The sequence below is a fragment of the Protomyctophum parallelum genome (assembly GCF_964188405.1).
Source record: "Protomyctophum parallelum genome assembly, chromosome: 2".
NCBI lineage: Eukaryota > Metazoa > Chordata > Actinopteri > Myctophiformes > Myctophidae > Protomyctophum > Protomyctophum parallelum.
The window spans coordinates 33,807,562-33,832,560 of NC_139699.1; the positions used below are offsets into that span (position 1 = coordinate 33,807,562).

At 44.4% G+C, this 24,999-nt stretch overlaps 1 protein-coding gene across 3 annotated transcripts in view; it reads left to right on the top strand.

Annotated features, from left to right (window-relative positions):
- The first annotated feature begins 453 nt into the window (after positions 1 to 453).
- lrp4 (low density lipoprotein receptor-related protein 4) overlaps positions 454 to 24,999 on the top strand; it is a 50,740-nt gene continuing 26,194 nt past the window's right edge. For all 3 annotated transcript variants that reach the window (XM_083759560.1, XM_083759561.1, XM_083759562.1), the window contains exons 1-15: positions 454 to 567; positions 1,822 to 1,947; positions 3,307 to 3,432; positions 4,027 to 4,161; positions 4,942 to 5,067; positions 7,981 to 8,211; positions 10,561 to 10,717; positions 14,536 to 14,753; positions 18,729 to 18,905; positions 19,857 to 19,982; positions 21,390 to 21,598; positions 21,902 to 21,983; positions 22,425 to 22,530; positions 23,513 to 23,714; positions 24,122 to 24,311. In XM_083759560.1, the coding sequence (XP_083615686.1) occupies positions 480 to 567; positions 1,822 to 1,947; positions 3,307 to 3,432; positions 4,027 to 4,161; positions 4,942 to 5,067; positions 7,981 to 8,211; positions 10,561 to 10,717; positions 14,536 to 14,753; positions 18,729 to 18,905; positions 19,857 to 19,982; positions 21,390 to 21,598; positions 21,902 to 21,983; positions 22,425 to 22,530; positions 23,513 to 23,714; positions 24,122 to 24,311 (2,299 nt within the window). In that variant the 5' untranslated portion in view covers positions 454 to 479. The remainder of the gene's footprint in view (positions 568 to 1,821; positions 1,948 to 3,306; positions 3,433 to 4,026; positions 4,162 to 4,941; positions 5,068 to 7,980; positions 8,212 to 10,560; positions 10,718 to 14,535; positions 14,754 to 18,728; positions 18,906 to 19,856; positions 19,983 to 21,389; positions 21,599 to 21,901; positions 21,984 to 22,424; positions 22,531 to 23,512; positions 23,715 to 24,121; positions 24,312 to 24,999) is intronic.

Sequence of the window (24,999 nt, forward strand, 5' to 3'; positions counted from 1 at the left end):
TGTCACTGTGATATATTGCCACATGGAACAGTGCACAGCATGGCAGGAATTTCACAGTGGCCATGGCCCTTGTTTTTGATACCAGCTCAGTGGCCTTGTGTTTAGAGTGTCCGCCCTGAGACTGGGAGGTCGGGGTTCGATCCCCGGCCGGGTCATACCAAAGACTCTAAAAATGGGACCCAGTTTTTGTTGGCTTTTCTGCCTTTTATTGACTAAGTGAAGACTGACAGGAGACAGAAGGGGAGGGACAAGCAGTAAAGGTCGTCATGAACGGGACTTTTCTCTCCTTTTCTACTCAACTCTTATCTTCCTGTCAATATGGTTGATGTGATTATGATATATTAACGACTTCAGTCTTGCCCAAATATGGAGGGATGGCAAGACAGTAGTGGATTTTTAGATTATGAATTCACAAAGATAAGTAAGTATTTTTGTATTTCTGTGCAGCCTCCCACCAGCCGTGCAGGTCAGTGGAGTACATGTGCTCCAGTGGGATGTGCATCAACGCCGGCTGGAGGTGTGACGGAGAGTTTGACTGCGACGACCAATCGGACGAGAAGAACTGCAGTGAGTGTCCAAAGCACTAGATCTGAACCCCTTTTGGTGTTAGCACTATGCTATGCTTTAGCTATTGAAAAATAGCAGATCTACAAGCTCATAGCGCGCCACCGAGTGGCGCGCTACGAGCTTGTAGGTCTGCTATTTTTTGAAAATTCGAAGAACGACTGACATAGAAACATAGCTTTTTCAGAAAACTGTCAGGATGTAGAAGACGTTTTTAGAATCTGATCTCAGGTCAGAATGGGTTAACTATTTGTTGGAAGAAAAATAATAAGGGTTACAAAAAAACGTGTGTTTAAAAAGCTGTCAAAGCTCCAATCTGCAATTCCAAACCAGGGTTTCTCAAAGTGGGTGCCATCATGGCACCCTAGGGTGCAAGTCCAGGCGTGCCTCAGAATACATTGATAATATTTGTAATTTATCAATGTCACTTGCACTTGTCCTCGGTGCGTTCCTTTTCCAGTCTAATAATAATAATAATAATAAAACTTTATTTGTATAGCACCTTTCATGACATGAAATGCAGCTCAAAGTGCTTTACAGAACAATGGAGAATAAAAGAAAAGCAAGGCAACGACATTAAAAAACAAGCAGTAATGCAATACAGTGAGGAACAAAAAATAAAAAATAAAAGATCAATTAAAAGCAATGTTGTAGAAGTGGGTCTTGAGCTGAGCTTTAAAAATGTCTACAGAGGCTGCCTGACGAAGGTACAGTGGGAGCTTGTTCCATGCCGACGGCCCGTAGAAGCAAAAAGCTGCTTCCCCGTATTTTTTAGTTGCCATTTTTTTAGGCAAAGCGAGCAGGCCAGCAGTGGAAGACCTTAGGGGGCGGTTTGGGACATATTTAGGCAGGCAGTCATGTAGGTAGTAAGGTGCGAGACCATTGAGAGCTTTATACACAAGTAAAATAATTTTAAAATCAATCCTAAAAACAACCGGAAGCCAGTGCAGTGATGCCAAAACTGGAGTAATATGTTCTACAGTACTCTACAGTACTCCAAGTCTCCTCAACAAATATAGCAGATCTGCAAGATCAGTACATCGACTATTCTTGTTGAATGTTCCCCCCCCAGAATAGGCATGATGGGTTTTAAGTGTTTAAAAACGCCAAGTATATCAACTATTTTCAATCTGTCCTAATGGGAACTGATATTCTCTCATGTTCTCCTCATGCCATACTGTGTCTTAGGGCTAAAATGTACATATTTATGCACCGTTAATATGATGTGTGTGTGTGTGTGTGTGTGTGTGCGCTCAGCCACGTCCATGTGCACGGCCGACCAGTTCCGCTGTGGGACGGGACGCTGCGTCCGGTTGTCGTGGCGATGTGACGGTGAGGACGACTGCTCTGACAGCAGCGACGAGGAAGGCTGTGAGAAGACAGGTGAGATTCAGGACACCTGTCTGTCTCTCTCACTGTCTCACCCTCTTCAGGACACCCGTCTCTCTCTCTCACTGTCTCGCCCTCTTCAGGACACCCGTCTGTCTCTCACTGTCTCGCCCTCTTCAGGACACCCGTCTCTCTCTCTCATTGTCTCGCCCTCTTCCTCTCTGTCTCCATCTCTCTGTTATGTCTTAGCTCTCTCTCTCTCTCTCTCTCTCTCCCCCCCGCTTTGCGTATTCTCATCCCAGTCTAAATATAACGCAAGGTTCAGCGGTAACCATGACAACAGCTTCAGACAACCCTGGTCTCTGTTGGAAAAAGCTAAACATTTTATTGTTGTGAATCGCAGTTCTCTGGTTGTATTGTGTTGAGTCCCATCACATGACCTCCGTGTGTGTGTGTGTGTGTGTGTGTGTGTGTGTGTGTGTGTGTGTGTGTGTGTGTGTGCGCACATGCATGCATGACCTTGTACATGTGCGCGTGCATACCCTCACAAAAACCTTTGCGATGGTGGCGATGTACAATTTAGTGTTGTTGGAATAGTGTTGACATAGTGTTGTTGGAATAGGAGGAGGTGGAACTGAATAGCTAAGTTTAAAAATAAGATTCACCTTTTCAGATCCAGACCAATTTGGAAAGAATGTCAGCCCTGCTGTCCCAATTGGTGGCATTAGACAACTTTTGTTATTTATATTAACAGTATACTGTATGTGTGTGTGTGTGTGTGTGTGGTTTGGATCACAAAACACAGGATGAGATGTCAATATCCAGCAAGTTGGCCTTTATTGTTTCACTCTTCATTTCCCAAAAGCTTGTAAAATAAAAAATTATTCCATGCTAGCATAACATTCTGTACCCCAGTCTAGGCAGTACAATCCTCAGTGTTAATTTACCTCTGCGTGGTGTACAAATTAAACCGTATATTTGTACACCTCTCATAGTTAAATTAGTAAAGTATTTTACAGTGTGGGAGCACATTGCCAGTGATGCTGGCCACTACATTGGAATACAACTGTCATCCACCTGTTCCACGTTATGTAGTCCAGACATTGTGTGTGTGTGTGTGTGTGTGTGTGTGTGTGTGTGTGTGTGTGTGTGTGTGTGTGTGTGTGTGTGTGTGTGTGTGTGTGTGTGTGTGTGTGTGTGTGTGTGTGTGTGTGTGTGTGTGTGTGTGTGTGTGTGTGTGTGTGTGTGTGTGTGTGTGTGTGTGTGTGTGTGCGTGCGTGCCCTCAGAGAGCCCTCCCTGTGCCCCGGATCAGTTCCTGTGTGGTAACGGTGTGTGTGTGTGTGTTACAGAGAGCCCTCCCTGTGCCCAGGATCAGTTCCTGTGTGGTAACGGTGTGTGTGTGTGTGTTACAGAGAGCCCTCCCTGTGCCCCGGATCAGTTCCTGTGTGGTAACGGCCGCTGCATTGGCCAGAGGAAGGTGTGCAACGACGCCAACGACTGTGGAGACGGAACCGACGAACACCCTCACCAGGACTGCCGTGAGTCCATGCACACGCACACACACACACACGCACACGCACGTCACACACACACACACACACACACAACTGAATGAGCCTGCATGTGTTTATAACATGGTAGCAGGTTTTGTATAGGGCAAAGTATTTTACAAAATAAAATCTTCAATGTTAATTTAACTACAGTTTACAAATGGAAAAATTAACACTTAAGGATTTTATCCAGAGGCAAGGGTTTCATGAAATATTTGAAATATTTCTGACTTAAGCCCTACACACACCGTCTGCAAACGCTGGGCGTCAAAACAGCCGCCTCCGTTATTTTCAATGAACCTATCCCACACCGGCGGCGTCCGACGCGCGTTCACGCCTCGCCTGACGCTCCGATACGCCACTGTTCTATTTTCCAGGCGTTGCCGCGTCACTGCGCTGCACACCCGGTGTGTGTCGGGCTCTACACCACTTTACCCCTGACAGAGGCAGTGGGATAGTAGTGTTTTGTATTTTTTGACGGAAGCACATTTTCATGGAGTGTGTGTTTTGGAAGTATAAAATGTACTTTAGACTGAGGCTACATTTTATATATTTGATGTATCACCACATGTGTGTGTGCAGGTCCACGCCCCACGGAAGGTAACTGTAACCAGAATAACGGAGGCTGCGCCCAGAAGTGTCAGATGGATAGAGGTTTGGTCCAATGCACCTGTCACACTGGATACAGACTCATGGACGACGGCAGAGCCTGCCAGGGTAAGGTGTGAGTGTGGGCGTGTGCGTGTGCGTGTGCGTGTGCGTGTGCGTGTGCGTGTGCGTGTGCGTGTGTGTGTGTGTGTGTGTGTGTGTGTGTGTGTGTGTGTGTTTGTGTGCGAGCGTACAAATGGACCAGGGTCCATTTTGACAGTTGTTGAAAAGATACATTATACACTAGGTTGTACTGTCTATGTGCATGTGTATATGTCTAGATATACATCAGGTTCTGACTTGTAATGTGACTGAGCAGTCCAATCGTACTCTGATACCTTATATTAGTGGCGGCACTTTGAAAACTGCCTTGAGAAAGTGCATCATAGGGAAAAACAGAAAACAGCAAGGTGTGTGTGTGTGTGTGTGTGTGTGTGTGTGTGCGCACAGTACGTCAAGTATGGATAACTTAAAAGTTTCATATAGGCTACCTTTGTCTCTCCATCTCTTGTACAATTTTACAATTTACAATTTAGCAGACGCTCTTGATGCAGAGCGACTTACATTTAAGCAAAATCAAAAGCATGTCATACATCACATACTGTATATAAAAAGTAGTTATCATGAATCATGTATAAACTCAGAACGTAACAGTGGAGTACAGTATCTATGTCAACTATACATACTATACTATATTATATATTATACAATATACATGTGTACTAAGTGCTATGACTACATAAAATGCAATTCTAGTGCTGTCTACGTAACAAGCTATAAGTCTGTCTAAAATACTATCTAATACCCACTCCTAATCACCCCATCTGTGTGTCTTTGGTTTCGGTCCAGACGTGGATGAGTGTGCTGAGGAGGGTTACTGCAGCCAGGGCTGTACCAACGCAGAAGGGGGATTCACGTGCTGGTGCGTCCAGGGCTACGAGCTCAGGCCTGACAAGCGCAGCTGCAAGGCTCTAGGTAAAAACTCTCAGAGTCAACTTTGACCTTTGAACCACCACAACATAACTAACTGGGTGCCTGCCTGGGGCTTGGACTGGAGAGGTCGGTCGGTCGGTGCCTGCCAGCGCCTGGCCTCCCAGTATAATTCGCTCTGAAAGAATATATACCTATTCAAAAATATATATTTTTTACGATTAAAAAGAAAGTTCATAGCGCGCCACTCTGTGGCGCGCTATGAGCTTGTAGATCTGCTATTTTTCAATAGCTAAAGCATAACATAATGCTAACACCAAAAGGGCTTCCCACCCAGAATGGATTAATGTAGTGACTTTCAACTGGTTTTTGAAAGTGACTTTCTCTCTGCTCCTGTTTCTCTATTCCAGTAAAAACAGAAATTCCATTAAAGGACAAGGCTGCTGCTATTAATCTTTGTCTATTTGGCTGGAATTAGTCGGGAAAGAAATATGTATATGATTTCGCCCCTTGAGGTCCAGCACATCGTTTACAAGGTTTTAAAATTGTGTATGGCGGCCAAATACATGTAATACCTTCGGTTTCACTTCACTAAAGTCGGTGTACAAGCTGAAATATACTTCTGTTTTTAGTTCCCGTTTCACTGGTTGGCAAATGCTGAGGATGAGAAACTGCTTCTTTTCACCGCTGCAAGGGGTTACTTTATTTTGTGTTCTTTAAGGGTCTTAAGACGGAGAATGAGGTCAACTGATGAATGGGGTGTTCTGGATTTAGCTCTTCAGTCATGGTAGACAACTGCAGACCATCAGTCTGAGGCAGTGATCGGTATTGAAGCCCGGGGTCAGGACTTTGTCAGGGAACTGAGATGAATGATGCCTCTTATTAATACTGACCGCACACTCTCAAACGCAAACATCTGTCCAATGCCTACTCAGAACCTGGAACGTTCTTCTTTGGCTCTCGTTTTGTCTCTGTGCCAATGGTTTCAAAGGAAAACCTCTGGACAGATATTGTGTTTGGCAATAATGGGATTTTTAGATTATGATCACTGATTTTTTTCTTCTTCCATTTGCATTCCTACAGTAGTTTAGTTTGACTCGCTATGTCACAGTCAAATCCTTGTGTGTTCTTTCACCTCTCCTCCCACTGCCTCCCCACCTCTCATCTGTTCTGTTCTTTTATCCTTTGTCTGTATTCTCTCCCCTTCTCTGTTTCTTTCACCTCTGAAGTTGCCATATATATATATAAATAATGTTGTTATGCACCTTCGTCTAGGGTGAAGGTAAACAACATAATGTGAGAGGAGACAGGTTTGAAAAATAACTTTAGTTTATTGTTTATTGTTTATGTTTATTGTTAGCAGAGACAAAGGATACATTTCCTTGTTCAACTGTGTAGTATTGGCTTCAAGGTGCAGGTTCTATTCTAAGGAAAACGGCTCTAACTAGAAAGAATGTGTATTTTTATTGCTTATGAATGAGGGATCTCGTCCAGCTCCCAGGCCCTACACCACCATGGATCTACTGTATAGAAAAGGATTCAACATACAGTATGTCTGTCTCTATTAGGTCCAGATCTACTGTATAGAAAAGGATTCAACATACAGTATGTCTGTCTCTCTTAGGTCCAGATCTACTGTATAGAAAAGGGTCCAGAGCCGGTGCTAACATACAGTATGTCTGTCTAACATACAGTATGTCTGTCTAACATACAGTATGTCTGTCTCTCTTGGGTCCAGAGCCGGTGCTAACATACAGTATGTCTGTCTAACATACAGTATGTCTGTCTAACATACAGTATGTCTGTCTCTCTCTTCAGGTCCAGAGCCGGTGCTAACATACAGTATGTCTGTCTAACATACAGTATGTCTGTCTCTCTTGGGTCCAGAGCCGGTGCTAACATACAGTATGTCTGTCTAACATACAGTATGTCTGTCTAACATACAGTATGTCTGTCTCTCTCTTCAGGTCCAGAGCCGGTGCTAACATACAGTATGTCTGTCTAACATACAGTATGTCTGTCTCTCTTGGGTCCAGAGCCGGTGCTAACATACAGTATGTCTGTCTAACATACAGTATGTCTGTCTAACATACAGTATGTCTGTCTAACATACAGTATGTCTGTCTCTCTCTTTAGGTCCAGAGCCTGTGCTAACATACAGTATGTCTCTCTAACATACAGTATGTCTGTCTAACATACAGTATGTCTGTCTCTCTCTTCAGGTCCAGAGCCTGTGCTAACATACAGTATGTCTGTCTAACATACAGTATGTCTGTCTAACATACAGTATGTCTGTCTAACATACAGTATGTCTGTCTAACATACAGTATGTCTGTCTAACATACACTATGTCTGTCTAACATACAGTATGTCTGTCTCTCTTTAGGTCCAGAGCCGGTGCTAACATACAGTATGTCTGTCTAACATACAGTATGTCTGTCTAACATACAGTATGTCTGTCTCTCTTAGGTCCAGAGCCTGTGCTAACATACAGTATGTCTGTCTAACATACAGTATGTCTGTCTAACATACAGTATGTCTGTCTAACATACAGTATGTCTGTCTAACATACAGTATGTCTGTCTAACATACAGTATGTCTGTCTAACATACAGTATGTCTGTCTCTCTTAGGTCCAGAGCCTGTGCTAACATACAGTATGTCTGTCTAACATACAGTATGTCTGTCTCTCTTCAGGTCCAGAGCCTGTGCTAACATACAGTATGTCTGTCTAACATACAGTATGTCTGTCTAACATACAGTATGTCTGTCTCTCTCTTTAGGTCCAGAGCCGGTGCTAACATACAGTATGTCTGTCTCTCTCTTTAGGTCCAGAGCCTGTGCTAACATACAGTATGTCTGTCTAACATACAGTATGTCTGTCTTACATACAGTATGTCTGTCTCTCTCTTTAGGTCCAGAGCCTGTGCTAACATACAGTATGTCTGTCTTACTGTAGGTCCAGAGCCGGTGTTGCTGTTTGCCAACCGTATAGACATCCGCCAGGTGCTTCCGCACCGCTCCGAGTACACGCTGCTCCTCAACAACCTGGAGAACGCCATCGCCCTGGACTTCCACCACAGCAACGAGCTGGTCTTCTGGTCCGACGTGACGCTGGACCGCATCATGAAGGCCAACCTCAACGGCTCCAACGTGGAGGAGGTGGTCTCCACCGGCCTGGAGAGCCCAGGTAGGGGATTTCACCGTGTTTGGAGTACCATTTATAGGCCAACCTCGGTCAATGATCATGGATTAAAAAATCACACTCATGTGGAGTGAGGGGTGCGTGGTAATGTTTGTTAAAAGTGCTCTAAACAAACATTAAAAGTCCATAGACTTGGCTGCCATATGACGTGATTTTCAAAAGCCAGGCATTGGAAGGGCTAGCGGCGGCTAGCGACTCTCAAAAAATAAATCATCATACATTATCTCATTCCGACCAATCACAATTTGTGTCCTCATTTTTTTTTTTTTTAATACTGTTTTTATTAGGCATTTTTTGTATATGACAACTTATATGACAATCTTTGACAATAATAATGAGTTATTCAGTTATAGAATGAAAGATAAAGACAGGTAATGTAAATTCCACATACAATACATAATAAAAAAGATATATAAGTGTGTGTCCTCACTTTTTATCCTCAATACGTACTTTGCTCAGCCAATCAAATCATCGCTATGGGGTACACACAAACACACGAAGCTGGGCATAGGAGGGGCTAAGATGTTGGGTGGCGGTTCTTCCATGGCCTACTTTGAGGTTTCACACCCATCAGCCCATTTGGTGCCGGAGGTTTAGCTGCTCACAGACACACCCAAGATGAACATGTTTCAGCCTAAGCCTTAATGCATTAGTCTTGGACTGCTACTGAGTGTGTGTGCACTATAAATAAATCATCTGAGACTAATTCTCTGAGTGCACAGTCACACTAGTTTTTTGTACCGTAACACTCCCCTTACCCCGTGTGTATTTAAAAGTCTGCTTCCAGTACATGCATAAGACACACAGTTGGAATGCATAATATAAAAGCTCAATTCTGGACTATATTAATATTTAATTTGTAGATGGGACAATATGCTGGAACTTTCCTACCCCCCCCCCCCCCCCCCATAATAAATCAGAATATAGATGTTTTACCCCAATGTTTACAAATATTTAATACCAACATAAACAAATGTATTTCAGCTGCAAAATACAGGCAATACAGTTTAGAAATGATGTGTCTGTTATCTATAATGCTAGTCCTTCTATCAAGAGTTGAGTCAATCAACTAGAGAATGAAAACTTTTTATTATTATTATTTGGGTGGTGACTGCCCATTTGCTTTACACTTGAATCACTGAATGAGCCATTAGTTTGACAATGAAAGGTTGTTTGTGGTATGCGTATGTGCGTGCACGACGTGCAATGTATTTGTAATGTGTGCGTATGTGAGCTACAGTAACAGCGGTCAGGTTGCAGCAGGACAATGTTCATGGCGTGTGATTCAGTGGTTAGAGAGAAAGTACAGTAACCGGCGTGATCACAAGCTCAACCCCTGTAAACAGCCTTATGACCTGCTGACACCAAGGCTTTATAAACTCTTAAATGTTGCCGATTGTTGGCAAAATGCCCAAAATGTAAAGATGAAAAACAGGTATGCGAAGGAAATGTGGTTCTGATTTGGAACACTTTGTTCCCGGTCATTGAACAGAAAGTTGTCTTCAACGTACAGTAGGCTGTCGACAGTACAGAAGTACTGTATTTTTACATTATTTCTCAGTCTAGACACAATCACAGTCAGTCACGCATAAGAGTAGGTTAGTTTAGTGGAAGCCATCGTTTTGTATACAAAGATCAGTATCTCCACCATTTACTTTCCTATGGAAAATGGGATTTGGAATTCTTTCAAGTCAAATTAACATATGATTAATGGTTGGGAGATACTTATGTTATTAAGTGTTAAAATGTAAATGCCAGCTGCTTTTTGTTGTAGTCTGTATGTTCACAATACGCTAAATGTCATGCGTTGCTACGCTAACAACCTTCAGACTTAATTACTAATGATGCAGTGCAGCAGTCTCTCGCCTGCACTCAGCACGGGAGCGCCACCCTTGTTCTTTACTTAGCATTTAAAAAGCAAAATCATTTATAGTTTATGTATTTATATTTCAAAGAGACAGTCCAGGTTAGTGAACTGCACTTCTGTGTGCAGTTAATACTTTATTTGGCGCTTTTACAAAACTTCCCATTCCTACTTTTCCATAGGAACTTTTAACTACACACCAAAATAGCTAAGATGCTATCTTCCAGCCTGCGAAATGATGTCACACTTTCCAACGCTGTATCTATCTAGCCTTATCCCATTTTGAGCGGGAACCCCTTTTGGTGTTAGCATCATGTCATGCTTTAGCTATTGAAAAATAGAAGAACGACTGACATAGAAACGTAGCTTTTTCGGAAAACTGTCAGGATGTAGAAGACATTTTTAGAATCTGATCTCAGATCAGAATGGGTTATCTCACTCTCTCCCCTCTGCTGTGTGTCTGTCCCCAGGTGGCCTGGCCATAGACTGGATCCATGACAAGCTGTACTGGACTGACTCTGGGACGTCCCGCATCGAGGTGGCCAACCTCGACGGGAGCCATCGCAAGGTTCTCCTCTGGCAGAGCATGGAAAAACCCAGAGCCATTGCCCTGCATCCCATAGAGGGGTACGAATACAAATGCATACACAATTACACACACACACACACACACACACACACACACACACACACACACACACACACACACCATGTAATTCACAGCAGATGGTTCCCAGTGTATACAAACTTGTATATCTCTGGCAGATTTGGCCCAGTTGCAGTGTTGTGTAGAGGCAAAGTAGAGATTACAGTTTGGCAGCAAAATGCAGCCCAAAGGCTAGAATCTGTCTGGAACAAGTATCTAATAATGGTGGAGAAGGTAACCTTTTTCTTTTCCTTCTTTCTCTCCGGACTTAAAGTATGATGCTGCCATGGCAGGAAAAAGCTTTTATAACGAGCCCCAGAGAAAGTTTATAGCTAGACATCTTGTGTAGCTTATTAGGAAGCTCATTTGCATTGGTTAATTGAAGCCATTGATGAAGTGGCTCTGAGACGGTGGAGGACAGATAAGTGAGTGATAGTAGAGAAAGTGGAAGCTGTGCTGTGTGTTGATAGCAAACAATGGCAGCCATGGCAGAATTCCTCCTCCTGGAATATTGAAGCAATATGTGCTACACCATGATATTGATACTGGTGTGCTGATCCATGGTGTCTCGTGGTATAGCTTGCGTATTATTGTGATTATACCACAGTTTCAGTATTAACCACCCATTAAAACTGGGAAAGTATCCGTGTCATTTTATATTTATTTGACTATTCAAAACTAGCAGATATATAAGCTCATAGTGCGTCACCTTTTTCTTCTAATCGAGACATTTTTTGCAAATCTTCAACAATTTTAAAAGTGAACATTTTTAACTCAAATATTTGCTTCTGGGGATCCTTGGAACAAAATAGTTTGAGATGGCGGCTCGCAGCCAAATACATAATACTTTTGACATTAGAAAGTTTGATAACCACTGATATAGAAACATACGTACGTACCATGTTGCCATTGGTATGTTAAAGGTAAGGTGAATATGGTGGACGCATTCAGATTGCTGTTGTCGGGAGATATATTAGCACTCTTTAGCTTCTTCACCAACTCTAATTTATTGACTGTAATTAAGCAATAATAATACATGAGAGGTATCTTGCAGTATTGCACAACCATGAGTATATTATTGGGAATATACCACAGTTTCTTTAGCAATATTTATGATTGGATGTCAAGAAGACAGTGTTGAGCAGAGCTTATTATGAAACTGTATTCCATGAAAAAAACAGTTTTCCCTTTCTAGTCCATCGTGGCCCTTGTTAGCCCTTTTGTGTTATTTTTAGGTGCTGGCTGATCATGAGGTTTAGGTTCATTGTCATCAAAAAATGAAACTTTTCCACAGAACAAAGTTGTTTTTCACCTAATGCAAGCCTAGTTGAACTGGGTGGAATTAGACTTGAGTACATATGTGTTTTGACTTACAGTATGTTATCAGGGGGTATTGAGCGTCGCAGTCCCGCCCCCTTTCAGAAAGACGAGTGGCCCAGGAAATGAACGAAGCCAACTCTTGTCGTGACAAATCATGACAACACACACAATATTTTGGACCAAACAAATACGGTAATTACAAAGAAGAAAAACAACAAAAAAATTGTGTTTGTTGTCATGATTTGTCACGACAAGAGTTGGCTTTGTCCACGGCGTAAACGTCTTTAAATAAATACTTTCTGAAAAGTCTATGAGGAAAATGAACAGGGATTTATTTTCCGGGTCTCTCGAGGGGGCGAGACTGCAACACTCTATTTGGTACTCATTGGAATGCGTCTCAGTCAAAATGCAGTGTTGACTGACTGGTATAATATAGTATATAGTAGGGTCACATAGTACACCATAACAGTGTTGACTGACTGGTATAATATAGTATAATATAGTATATAGTAGGGTCACATAGTACACCATAACAGAAGGTAGTGTTACTCAAATGAAGTGGCCAGGTGTGTCAAGTCGGCTGTGAACATCCCACCAAGTAGAGCTAAATGTCTTTCTGTCTCTCCTCCACCACAGTAAGATCTACTGGACAGACTGTAGAGCTAAATGTCTTTCTGTCTCTCCTCACCACAGTAAGATCTACTGGACAGACTGTAGAGCTAAATGTCTTTCTGTCTCTCCTCACCACAGTAAGATCTACTGGACAGACTGTAGAGCTAAATGTCTTTCTGTCTCTCCTCCACCACAGTAAGATCTACTGGACACTGGACAGACTGTAGAGCTAAATGTCTTTCTGTCTCTCCTCACCACAGTAAGATCTACTGGACAGACTGTAGAGCTAAATGTCTTTCTGTCTCTCCTCACCACAGTAAGATCTACTGGACAGACTGTAGAGCTAAATGTCTTTCTGTCTCTCCCCACCACAGTAAGATCTACTGGACAGACTGTAGAGATAAATGTCTTTCTGTCTCTCCTCCACCACAGTAAGATCTACTGGACAGACTGTAGAGCTAAATGTCTTTCTGTCTCTCCTTACCACAGTAAGATCTACTGGACAGACTGTAGAGCTAAATGTCTTTCTGTCTCTCCTCACCACAGTAAGATCTACTGGACAGACTGTAGAGCTAAATGTCTTTCTGTCTCTCCTCACCACAGTAAGATCTACTGGACCGACTGTAGAGCTAAATGTCTTTCTGTCTCTCCCCACCACAGTAAGATCTACTGGACAGACTGTAGAGCTAAATGTCTTTCTGTCTCTCCCCACCACAGTAAGATCTACTGGACCGACTGTAGAGCTAAATGTCTTTCTGTCTCTCCTCACCACAGTAAGATCTACTGGACCGACTGTAGAGCTAAATGTCTTTCTGTCTCTCCCCACCACAGTAAGATCTACTGGACCGACTGTAGAGCTAAATGTCTTTCTGTCTCTCCTCACCACAGTAAGATCTACTGGACCGACTGTAGAGCTAAATGTCTTTCTGTCTCTCCTCACCACAGTAAGATCTACTGGACAGACTGTAGAGCTAAATGTCTTTCTGTCTCTCCTCACCACAGTAAGATCTACTGGACAGACTGTAGAGCTAAATGTCTTTCTGTCTCTCCTCCACCACAGTAAGATCTACTGGACACTGGACAGACTGTAGAGCTAAATGTCTTTCTGTCTCTCCTCACCACAGTAAGATCTACTGGACAGACTGTAGAGCTAAATGTCTTTCTGTCTCTCCTCACCACAGTAAGATCTACTGGACAGACTGTAGAGCTAAATGTCTTTCTGTCTCTCCCCACCACAGTAAGATCTACTGGACAGACTGTAGAGATAAATGTCTTTCTGTCTCTCCTCCACCACAGTAAGATCTACTGGACAGACTGTAGAGCTAAATGTCTTTCTGTCTCTCCTTACCACAGTAAGATCTACTGGACAGACTGTAGAGCTAAATGTCTTTCTGTCTCTCCTCACCACAGTAAGATCTACTGGACAGACTGTAGAGCTAAATGTCTTTCTGTCTCTCCTCACCACAGTAAGATCTACTGGACCGACTGTAGAGCTAAATGTCTTTCTGTCTCTCCCCACCACAGTAAGATCTACTGGACAGACTGTAGAGCTAAATGTCTTTCTGTCTCTCCCCACCACAGTAAGATCTACTGGACCGACTGTAGAGCTAAATGTCTTTCTGTCTCTCCTCACCACAGTAAGATCTACTGGACCGACTGTAGAGCTAAATGTCTTTCTGTCTCTCCCCACCACAGTAAGATCTACTGGACCGACTGTAGAGCTAAATGTCTTTCTGTCTCTCCTCACCACAGTAAGATCTACTGGACCGACTGTAGAGCTAAATGTCTTTCTGTCTCTCCTCACCACAGTAAGATCTACTGGACAGACTGTAGAGCTAAATGTCTTTCTGTCTCTCCTCCACCACAGTAAGATCTACTGGACCGACTGGGGCAACACTCCACGCATCGAGTACTCCAACATGGACGGGTCCAACCGGAGGGTGATCGCCGACACACACCTGTTCTGGCCCAACGGACTGACCATCGACTACGCCGGGCACCGCATGTACTGGGTGGACGCCAAGCACCACGTCATCGAGAGGGCCGACCTGGACGGACGCAACCGGAAGGCGGTCATCAGTCAGGGTACGTACGCACGCAGGCACGCATGCACGCACGCACACACGCACGCATGCACGCACTCACTCAGATACACTAATAATGTTACAGTGCACATACAGTATTAACCCAGGCAACGATGGATCCATCAGCCGGAAAAACAAAGAGAACAGAGAGAAAGCAGAGAGAGAGAGGAGAGATGGTTGCATAGATTAGGCCTCGCCACAGTTGAGCTCCTATACTTACTCATTAATCACAGCACTAGTAGTGATACATTATATACATACAGTACATACTATGCGTGCACGCACACACACACACACACACACACACACACACACACACACACACACACAATGAGAGACATATTATGTTGCATTGACACTATTTTATTATTCCATGTGGAGTTAATCAATGCCATATTTCCATTAAAGGCCAGTATGAGCATGTGTGCACCATTGTACATGCGAGCGCACACACACACACACACACACATACAAATACACACGCGCGCCTAGCTCCACACACTCAAGCAGGCACATCCAATAAATGTCAGCATAAATCCTGTTCCTGTGTTTATGTTGTTCAGCACGGCCTTTGCTTGTTTGCGTCTGCGTGGATGTGCTTATTAAAAAAAATGCAGGTATGCACAGATGTCAAGCTATGAGCATCCGGCACTTGGATCAGAGATCTGGATCCTCCAGTCTTGGACTGTTTAGTACTAGTATGGGATAGTGGGTAGGGGGGTTTAGTAGTATTATGAGATAGTGGATAGGGGGGGTTAACTGTCTTGCTCAGAGACACTTTGACACGTAGACACTTCTGATTACGAGACATCCTCTAATATCCTCTCAGCTACGGCCGTCCCAAATAGTTTATCCCTTCCTTCCTTCTCAACAATAAGCCCAATCATGTCTGTGTGTGTGTGTGTGTGTGTGTGTGTGTCTGCTTTCTTCCCCGCTTTGATTGAAGAGAGCAGAGGAGTGTTTAGGAGTAGTGCGGTAACAGAGAGAGGTAGGAAAGGGGGGGGGAGAAGGTGGGGGAGGTGTGTGTGTTTGAGACCCTTAATGATGTGTGCTCTCAGGATAAAAGGCTGTAATTGCCCCTGTCCCTCCAGCAGAAAGCTCTGTTTGCTCTCTGCTCAGACAACGGGCAGAGCAAATGGGGCCGTGTGTGTAGGGTGGGGCAGGGGGGGGGGGGGGGGGGGGTGTTACGGTTTGGGCATGCATGTGTTTTATGTGTATGAGTCGTGTACTTGTGTTCACATGTCTGCTCTCAGTATTTTGAGCAAATTGGACATTGTGTGTGTGTGTGTGTGTGTGAGACTGTGTGTGTGTGTGTGTGTGTGTGCGTGTGTGTGTTGGATGTGTGCCAGTTTCTCCGTCTTTGGGGCCTCGGGGACAGATGGACGTGTGTGTGTGTGTGTGTGTGTGTGGGGGGGGGGGGGGGGGTGAGGGGGTCGATGCCCTTATCCAGCCCGAACACCTGTGCACCTTGACGGGAGACGAAGGCAAGAGACCATGATAAGTATGCATGTGTGCACAGTGTGCTGCAGGTGTGTGTGTGTGTGTGTGTGTGTGTGTGTGTGTGTGTGCACATGCATGCTGCGCAGCAAAGGTGTGTTGATGATAAGGACAGCAGAAAGATGGGACCTGCTAGTGGTCCCACGGTGGGAGGGTACGGGCTGTGACGATGACGAGGCAGGTGGAGAGGAAAGAGGAAGACAAAAGAGACCGTACTAACCCACACTGCTCCTCCTATAGAAGAGGGTCCACTGTTCTTACCCCCCCCCCCACACACACACACACACACACACACACACCACGCATCCCCTTTGGGATAAGATCAGAAAACAGTCCCCTATTCAGCCGGTGTTGCCTTACACACACCTGGACCCGTTGGCAGAAGGAAGAGAAGGATGCTAGGAAGACAGACGGGGTGAAGGCGTTGTTTTAAAACAGTGCCATGGCGGTGTGAGGCCTCTGTTTGTCTGTTTGTTTTAAAACAGTGCCATGGCGGTGTGAGGCCTCTGTTTGTCTGTTTGTTTTAAAACAGTGCCATGGCGGTGTGAGGCCTCTGTTTGTCTGTTTGTTTTAAAACAGTGCCATGGCGGTGTGAGGCCTCTGTTTGTCTGTTTGTTTTAAAACAGTGCCATGGCGGTGTGAGGCCTCTGTTTGTCTGTTTGTTTTAAAACAGTGCCATGGCGGTGTGAGGCCTCTGTTTGTCTGTTTGTTTTAAAACAGTGCCATGGCGGTGTGAGGCCTCTGTTTGTTTTAAAACAGTGCCATGGCGGTGTGAGGCCTCTGTTTGTCTGTTTGTTTTAAAACAGTGCCATGGCGGTGTGAGGCCTCTGTTTGTCTGTTTGTTTTAAAACAGTGCCATGGCGGTGTGAGGCCTCTGTTTGTCTGTTTGTTTTAAAACAGTGCCATGGCGGTGTGAGGCCTCTGTTTGTCTGTTTGTTTTAAAACAGTGCCATGGCGGTGTGAGGCCTCTGTTTGTCTGTTTGTTTTAAAACAGTGCCATGGCGGTGTGAGGCCTCTGTTTGTCTGTTTGTTTTAAAACAGTGCCATGGCGGTGTGAGGCCTCTGTTTGTCTTGTCTGATCCTTAATAAAAATGCTTTTTAATCAAATGCCAAACCTCTTCCGTCAGGAGCCATGGAAAATTAAGTAAAGAGTCATTTGAAATTAAACAACGTGACAGCATGAGAATCTGAGATGACGTTCAAGGAGTGTCGTCACATTGGTTACTGTACACTAACTGTACACACACAGCTCTACAACACTATCATTCTGCTCTCTCCTGCTCTTTGTCATTTACCACTTGACATTTGCACTCTGCTGTAAAACACTGTCATTAAATGAGAAGTCCTGTTTTAAAAGCTCTGCTCCCAACAGAACAGCAACAGAAATATAAAGTGGGCCGAAATCACTTTTTCCACCCGTTCCACACTCTCTCAACAGACCAGAGGCCACGAGAGGGATTGAGCGGAGAGAGTTTCTAAGAGTGTGGGCAGATGAGGCCCACAGAGATCAATCTGTGAGGAGTGCCCCTCAGTCACTCTTTTATTACATGCTGATGGATAGGGGGCGGGGCTGCGCTTGATCCCGCTTTCAAGTTCTGAGATGGAAAAGGCCTGTTCCTAAGAGAGGGAAGCCACAAAGTGCCCGTCTCTCCCTTGGTTTAGCCTAGCCATGAGGCTAACCTAATTAGCAACAGGCAGATGGGACATGGGCTAAGTGAAAGCAGCTCTGATCTGACATAAATAAGGCGAGCGACGTCAGCCAAGCCCACAGAACTGCACGGAAAGTGGTTTTGAACTGTGCCAAATGTCACACTCATATCCCCCTGCTTGTTATGTAGCCCATCCAAACAAACAATGCACATTTTTGTTATTTTAATCTAATCCAAAACTGTAAATTGTAGCATTGTCGCCAGTTATGCTGATTTGCTTTGCTGATAATAGCACATTGCTCAAAAATGTGTTAATGTGTAATTTGGAGCAGCATTTTCAAAATATGCCGTATGTCTCTCTGGTCCCTCAAGGCTTGCCCCACCCGTTAATATACCGTATGTCTCTCTGGTCCCTCTAGGCTTGCCCCACCCGTTAATATACCGTATGTCTCTCTGGTCCCTCTAGGCTTGCCCCACCCGTTAATATACCGTATGTCTCTCTGGTCCCTCTAGGCTTGCCCCACCCGTTAATATACCGTATGTCTCTCTGGTCCCTCTAGGCTTGCCCCACCCGTTAATATACCGTATGTCTCTCTGGTCCCTCTAGGCTTGCCTCACCCGTTAATATACCGTATGTCTCTCTGGTCCCTCTAGGCTTGCCTCACCCGTTGATACTCTGGTCCCTCTAGGCTTGCCCCACCCGTTAATATACCGTATGTCTCTCTGGTCCCTCTAGGCTTGCCCCACCCGTTAATATACCGTATGTCTCTCTGGTCCCTCTAGGCTTGCCTCACCCGTTGATATACCGTATGTCTCTCTGGTCCCTCTAGGCTTGCCTCACCCGTTTGCCATCACCGTGTTTGAAGACAGCCTCTACTGGACAGACTGGCACACCAAGAGCATCAACAGCGCCAACAAGTTCACTGGCAAGAACCAGGAGATCATCCGTAACAAGCTACACTTCCCCATGGACATACACACGCTGCATCCCCAGAGACAGCCCCTAGGTTGGTATACATTCACACACCATACCCAGAGAGAGTTCCTATAGGTTGGTACATTCACACACCATACCCAGAGAGAGTTCCTATAGGTTGGTACATTCACACACCATACCCAGAGAGAGTTCCTATAGGTTGGTACATTCACACACCATACCCAGAGAGAGTTCCTATAGGTTGGTACATTCACACACCATACCCAGAGAGTGTTCCTATAGGTTGGTACATTCACACACCATACCCAGAGAGAGTTCCTATAGGTTGGTACATTCACACACCATACCCAGAGAGTGTTCCTATAGGTTGGTACATTCACACACCATACCCAGAGAGTGTTCCTATAGGTTGGTACATTCACACACCATACCCAGAGAGAGTTCCTATAGGTTGGTACATTCACACACCATACCCAGAGAGTGTTCCTATAGGTTGGTACATTCACACACACGATACCCTGAGAGAGTTCCTAGCTTGGTACTTAAACATGCTGTGCCCACAGGGATAGGTTGGTACACCATTGTTAATTTTCTGTCACATGTGACAATGTTACCTAAATTATTTATTTAATAATAAATAATTTAAATACCAGTAAGATGGGCGAGGTCGCATGCACCTGGCATTCCGCCTGGCTGACGGCGGAATGCTGGGCGAGAGCTGGCGCTTTGGGATGGAGGGGTCAGATCAACACATGGAATTAATTATGTACTGGCCATATATGGAGCGTGTCTTGAGTGTACAGGGTTTGATGAGGTCAGATCAACATATTATGGAATGTCAGAACAGGTCAGCTCCATATATGGAGATCTAAGGGTGGCAGCGGGGGCCAGTGTCTTGAGTGTACAGGGTTTGATGAGGGCCCAGGTATGATGGTATGATGATCTGCTGTGCAGTTTTGCACTTCCTTCTTCAATCAATATACGCACTTAATTTCCCCAAACTTTCTGCTTTTACCTCTAGGTGGTCGCAACCGCTGTGGGAACAATAACGGAGGCTGCAGCCACCTCTGTCTGCCGAGCAACAAGACGTACACCTGTGCCTGTCCGACAGGCTTCAAGAAGGTGGACCACTACAACTGTGCCAAAAGTGAGTTGATGAACTTCAGAAACTTTGTTGTCTAAAACATGATGCTGTTAATTGAGCGGGAACCCCTTTTGGTGGTCACATACATTATGTTATAATTTAGCTATTGAAAAATAGCAGACCTACAAGCTCATAGTGCGCCACCGAGTGGCGCGCCTCGAGCTTGTAGGTCTGCTATTTATTTATTTTTTAATCGTGAAAATGTGCCTCAAATCTTTCCGAAAATTGTCATGATTTAGAAGATTTTTTAATTTATTTCGACGTCAGGCCTGAATGGGTTAAATAAGATAAGTCAGTTGTGTGTTCAATACCCGTCTCGCTGGTAATACTTAATATCTAAATCTATTGTAAGATGTTATATGTTAAGGTCAAGGCCTTGTTCGACTGGATCACCTTTGTTTAAACGGCCGCAAAGAGCCCAGTCTCAGAATGTCAGGCTCTTGCTCGACAAACACGTTCTGAGACATAAAACATAATCAGTCACATCTTTAAGATTAATTCTAAAGCTAACATGTGATCACTGTGAGAAGCTGTAATAGGGATAATATAATCAGAAGGGAGTTCCTATGGCAGGCCAGTCTGGTGCATCTCAGAGGCAGGACAGGTTACAGGATGAAGGAAGGCACTGGACCAACTCAGACACTTTAAGCCCTTATTTTATTATCAGGTAAAACTACTTGCACCCTGATAATGAAATAAGGGCTTAAACTGTGAGTTTGTCCAGGGATAATATAATATCGTGATGTGAATTTACTGTAGTCTCTGTCCCTGGCAGTGGAATTCTGTGTAATCCGGAGCCATTACATGGCTTTACAGATGAATGTAAGATTAACTTTAAAGTTAATTAGTTAATTTATAGTAGGATTGTGCTTGGCCTTTAGGGTTAAGTCATAGAAGGGTAAATCTGCATATTATAGGTTAGCTAAAATACTGTGCCCACAAAAACAAAGAAATCGTATTCCGCACATGTAGAATGTTGATGTAAGAATTTCCTCTTAATCTTCTGTTAAAAAAAAATAAGAAAGAAAGAAAGAAAAATAATTCAGCTATTTTGGATTGAGTGCACTATTGAGTGAATTCTTAATTAATTTTATTGTGAGAGAACGTTTACAAATTAAAATGAAATGACATTTCCATAGCTGTGAAACAATGACCATCCATCTCTGACGAGGCTAATTGTTGTCAGCACTTTGTCTTAGCAGTGAGAGTTCATAACTCAGTCAAAACTCATGAAGCAAATAAAACATGTACAGTACAGTAGTGGAACACCCCCAGTTTTCTGCTATAGTTTGCTAGGGTTCTTCTAACTATGTGTTGGTAGTGTTGTTGTGCTGTGTGTGTTATGCTGACACCCCCCACCCCCATTGTTGAACCTAGAGCACTGACAGAAGACCTTTGGTCTTTAATCAGGTCTTGACAAGTTCCTGCTTTTTGCCCGAAGGACGGACATCCGACGGGTCAGCTTCGACACCGAGGACATGTCCGACGACGTCGTCCCTCTGGCCGACGTGCGCAACGCCGTGGCTCTGGACTGGGACGCCAAGGAGGGCTTCATCTACTGGACCGACGTCACCACAGACTCCATCAACAGGGCCCAATGGGACGGAACCAGGCAGGAGGTCAGTCAGTCCAGCTTTAGGATGATTAACCAAGAACCACTATCAATGCTAGACCTGTCGGACTTCACACTAAAAAACACAAATGTTTCATTTGCACTGCATATTTTATTTACAGAGGGAAAGTAACTACTAAAGTTAACAAATTAAAATAATTTTGAGTTTTTTAAACTTTGAACCTAAAAAACAGATGAATACAGGAATGTAAAGACTTTGTAATAGCCCCACCTAATGGGCAGAGTATGAAATCACAGCGGCAAAGCATTGCTTTCAGGGTGGAGTTGAGAATGTGGCCTTGTGTTTCAGGTGGTGGTGGACACCAGCCTGGAGAGCCCAGCCGGTCTGGCTATTGACTGGGTGACCAACAAGTTGTACTGGACTGATGCTGGTAAACGCTCATATGCTGTAATCATGCTGCTGTATTAAATATTCACAATAACCTAGAGAGTATTACATTTAAATAAAATTACACTTTAATTTTTTTTATTGATGCAGCAATGAATAAACATATGTGTACATTTTGTTCTATCCGACATGTAAATATCCCCCCCTCCCACCCAATCAAGGTCAGAACAAGACAAATAAAACAAAGACAGAGAGTACAAGACAGTAAAAGTAATTAGTAAACTAGTATTGAAAGTAATAATGAACAAAGAAGGAAAAAAAATAAAAATAAAACAGCATTTTTCATCAGGGTATGGTATCTAGGTTAGGCACAGTGGCAGTGACCATTGTTAAGAAATGGATGGGTAAAATTGTGTGTGTGTGTGTGTGTATGTGTGTGTGTGTGTGTGTGTGTGTGTGTGTGTGTGTGTGTGTGTGTTTTTAGGTACAGATCGCATTGAAGTGTCCAACGCAGACGGAGGCATGCGGACAGTGTTGATATGGGAGAACCTGGACCGGCCCAGGGACATCGTCGTAGACCCTATTGGGGGGTAAGAGACCCATATCTAATAATTCCATATCAAATGATATGAAACGGGTCACCCGGGAGGCTCAGGGGTAAAGTTCCGCTGCACCTCCATGGAGACTAGGGTTTCGAATCCTCCGCACCCTGGCCAGACCTTCCAATGAACACCATTCATTGGCCATGTTGGTTGTTCAGTTGTTTCAGTGGCCAGTGTTCCACAATGGAAACAGCGTTTGGGTTATTTTTGTGTTCCATTAGTACTCAGTATTTGGGGTACTCAATAAAAGATGACTTGGATCAATTACATCCTCCCGGTGAAACGCCTCACTGTCGGATGAAAAGAAGTGGACTGTCGGCTTCACTTGTATTGCAGCAGTGGTTGTTACACCCTCCCTAACGAACACACCAGTAGGGGGCACCATTGTCAAGCGTGAATGGGGAATTTTGAATTGACAATAGAGCATCGCAGTCCCGCCCCCTCGAGAGACCCGGAAAATAAATCCCTGTTCATTTTCAGAAAGTAATTATTTAAAGACGTTTACGCCGCGAACAAAGCCAACTCTTGTCGTGACAAATCATGACAACAAACACAATTTTTCGGGCTGAACAAATAATTAGAAAGAAGAAGAAAACGGCAGGTTACAACACTTTGTTTTTGTTTTTCTTCTTTGTAATTATTTGTTTGGTCCAAAATGTTGTGTGTGTTGTCATGATTTGTCACGACAAGAGTTGGCTTCGTACAACGCTTAAAAGGTCTTTAAATAAATACGTTTTGAAATGTCTATGGGAAAAATGCATTGGAATTCATTTCCTGGGCCACTCGTCGTTCTGAAAGGGGGAGGGACTGTGACGCTCTATTGGCATAATCACTAATTTGGGAGAAAAATGGAAATTCAATTACATGACAAAAGTAATGATATCAAAGAAAAATAAATCATGGTAACAAAAGGTTTAAAAATCCTTAACGCTAAATAAGCAAACCCTTTTTTTAATTAATTCTCCTCTAGCTTCATGTATTGGACAGACTGGGGCGCCAACCCGAAGATTGAGCGTGCAGGAATGGATGCGTCGGGCCGCATTGTGATCATATCGTCCAACCTGACATGGCCCAACGGACTGGCCATCGACTACCAGACCAAACGCCTCTACTGGGCTGACGCTGGCATGAAAACCATCGAATATGGCAACTTTGACGGCTCTGACAGACAGGTAAGGAATACAAGGAGAGTTTCCTTTTTATAATGTAATATAGTATAGTATGTAATCTTATATAGAATGCCCTAAAATGCTTTTGATATAGGGTACTGTAACAGTCAAACGTTGTACTCCTAAAGTGAACATTAGTACCACGAGATAAACACAAATTCTGCCTTAACCCATTCAAGTTTTCTAAATCATGACAATTATCTAATAGCAGACCTACAAGTTCATAGCGCGCCACCGAGTGGCACGCTATGAACTTGTAGATCTGCTATTTTTCAACACCAAAAGGGGTTCCCGCTCAAAATGGGTTAAACATTCCAGCGGTATAACCAATGGGATAAAAAAGCATTGCTTCAGTGAGTACACATAATGTAAAAGATTAAATAAATAGTTTATTTATTCATTGTGTGTAGGTTTTAATAGGCACTCAGTTGCCCCACCCATTTGGGCTGACCCTGCACGAGGACAAGATCTACTGGACAGACTGGCAGTCTAAGAGCATCCAGAGCGCCGACAAACTCACTGGCCTGGGACGCCAAACACTGGCCGAGAACCTAGAGAACCTCATGGACATACACATGTTCCACCGCCACCGCACCACAGGTACGTCTGTCTGTCTGTGTGTGTCTGTTGTCTGTGTGTGTCTGTTGTCTGTGTGTGTCTGTTGTCTGTGTGTGTCTGCATGCGTTCACGCCTGCATGATCTCCATCCATCCATCTTCAACCGCTTATCCGTAGTCTGGTCGCGGGGGCAACAGCTCCACCAGAGAGCTCCAGGCTCCCCTCTCCAGAGCAACATTAGTGACTTCCTTCTCCTGGGGGGATTCCGAGACGTTCCAAGGCCAGTGAGTCGATGTATTTCCTCCAACTGTGCCTTGGTCTGCCCCGGGGTCTCCTCCCAGTGGGACGTGGTCCTTGGTCTGCCCCGGGGTCTCCTCCCAGTGGGACGTGGTCCTTGGTCTGCCCCGGGGTCTCCTCCCAGTGGGACGTGATCCTTCGTCTGCCCCGGGGTCTCCTCCCAGTGGGACGTGATCCTTGGTCTGCCCCGGGGTCTCCTCCCAGTGGGACGTGGTCCTTCGTCTGCCCCGGGGTCTCCTCCCAGTGGGACGTGATCCTTGGTCTGCCCCGGGGTCTCCTCCCAGTGGGACGTGCGTCGAGGACTTCCCTAGGGAGGCGCCCGAGAGGCATCCGAACCAGATGCCCGAACCACCTCAGCTGACTCCTTTCCAGGCGAAGGAGCAGCGATTCTACTCCGACTATGACTGCATGATCTGCAATCACATACAGTATTT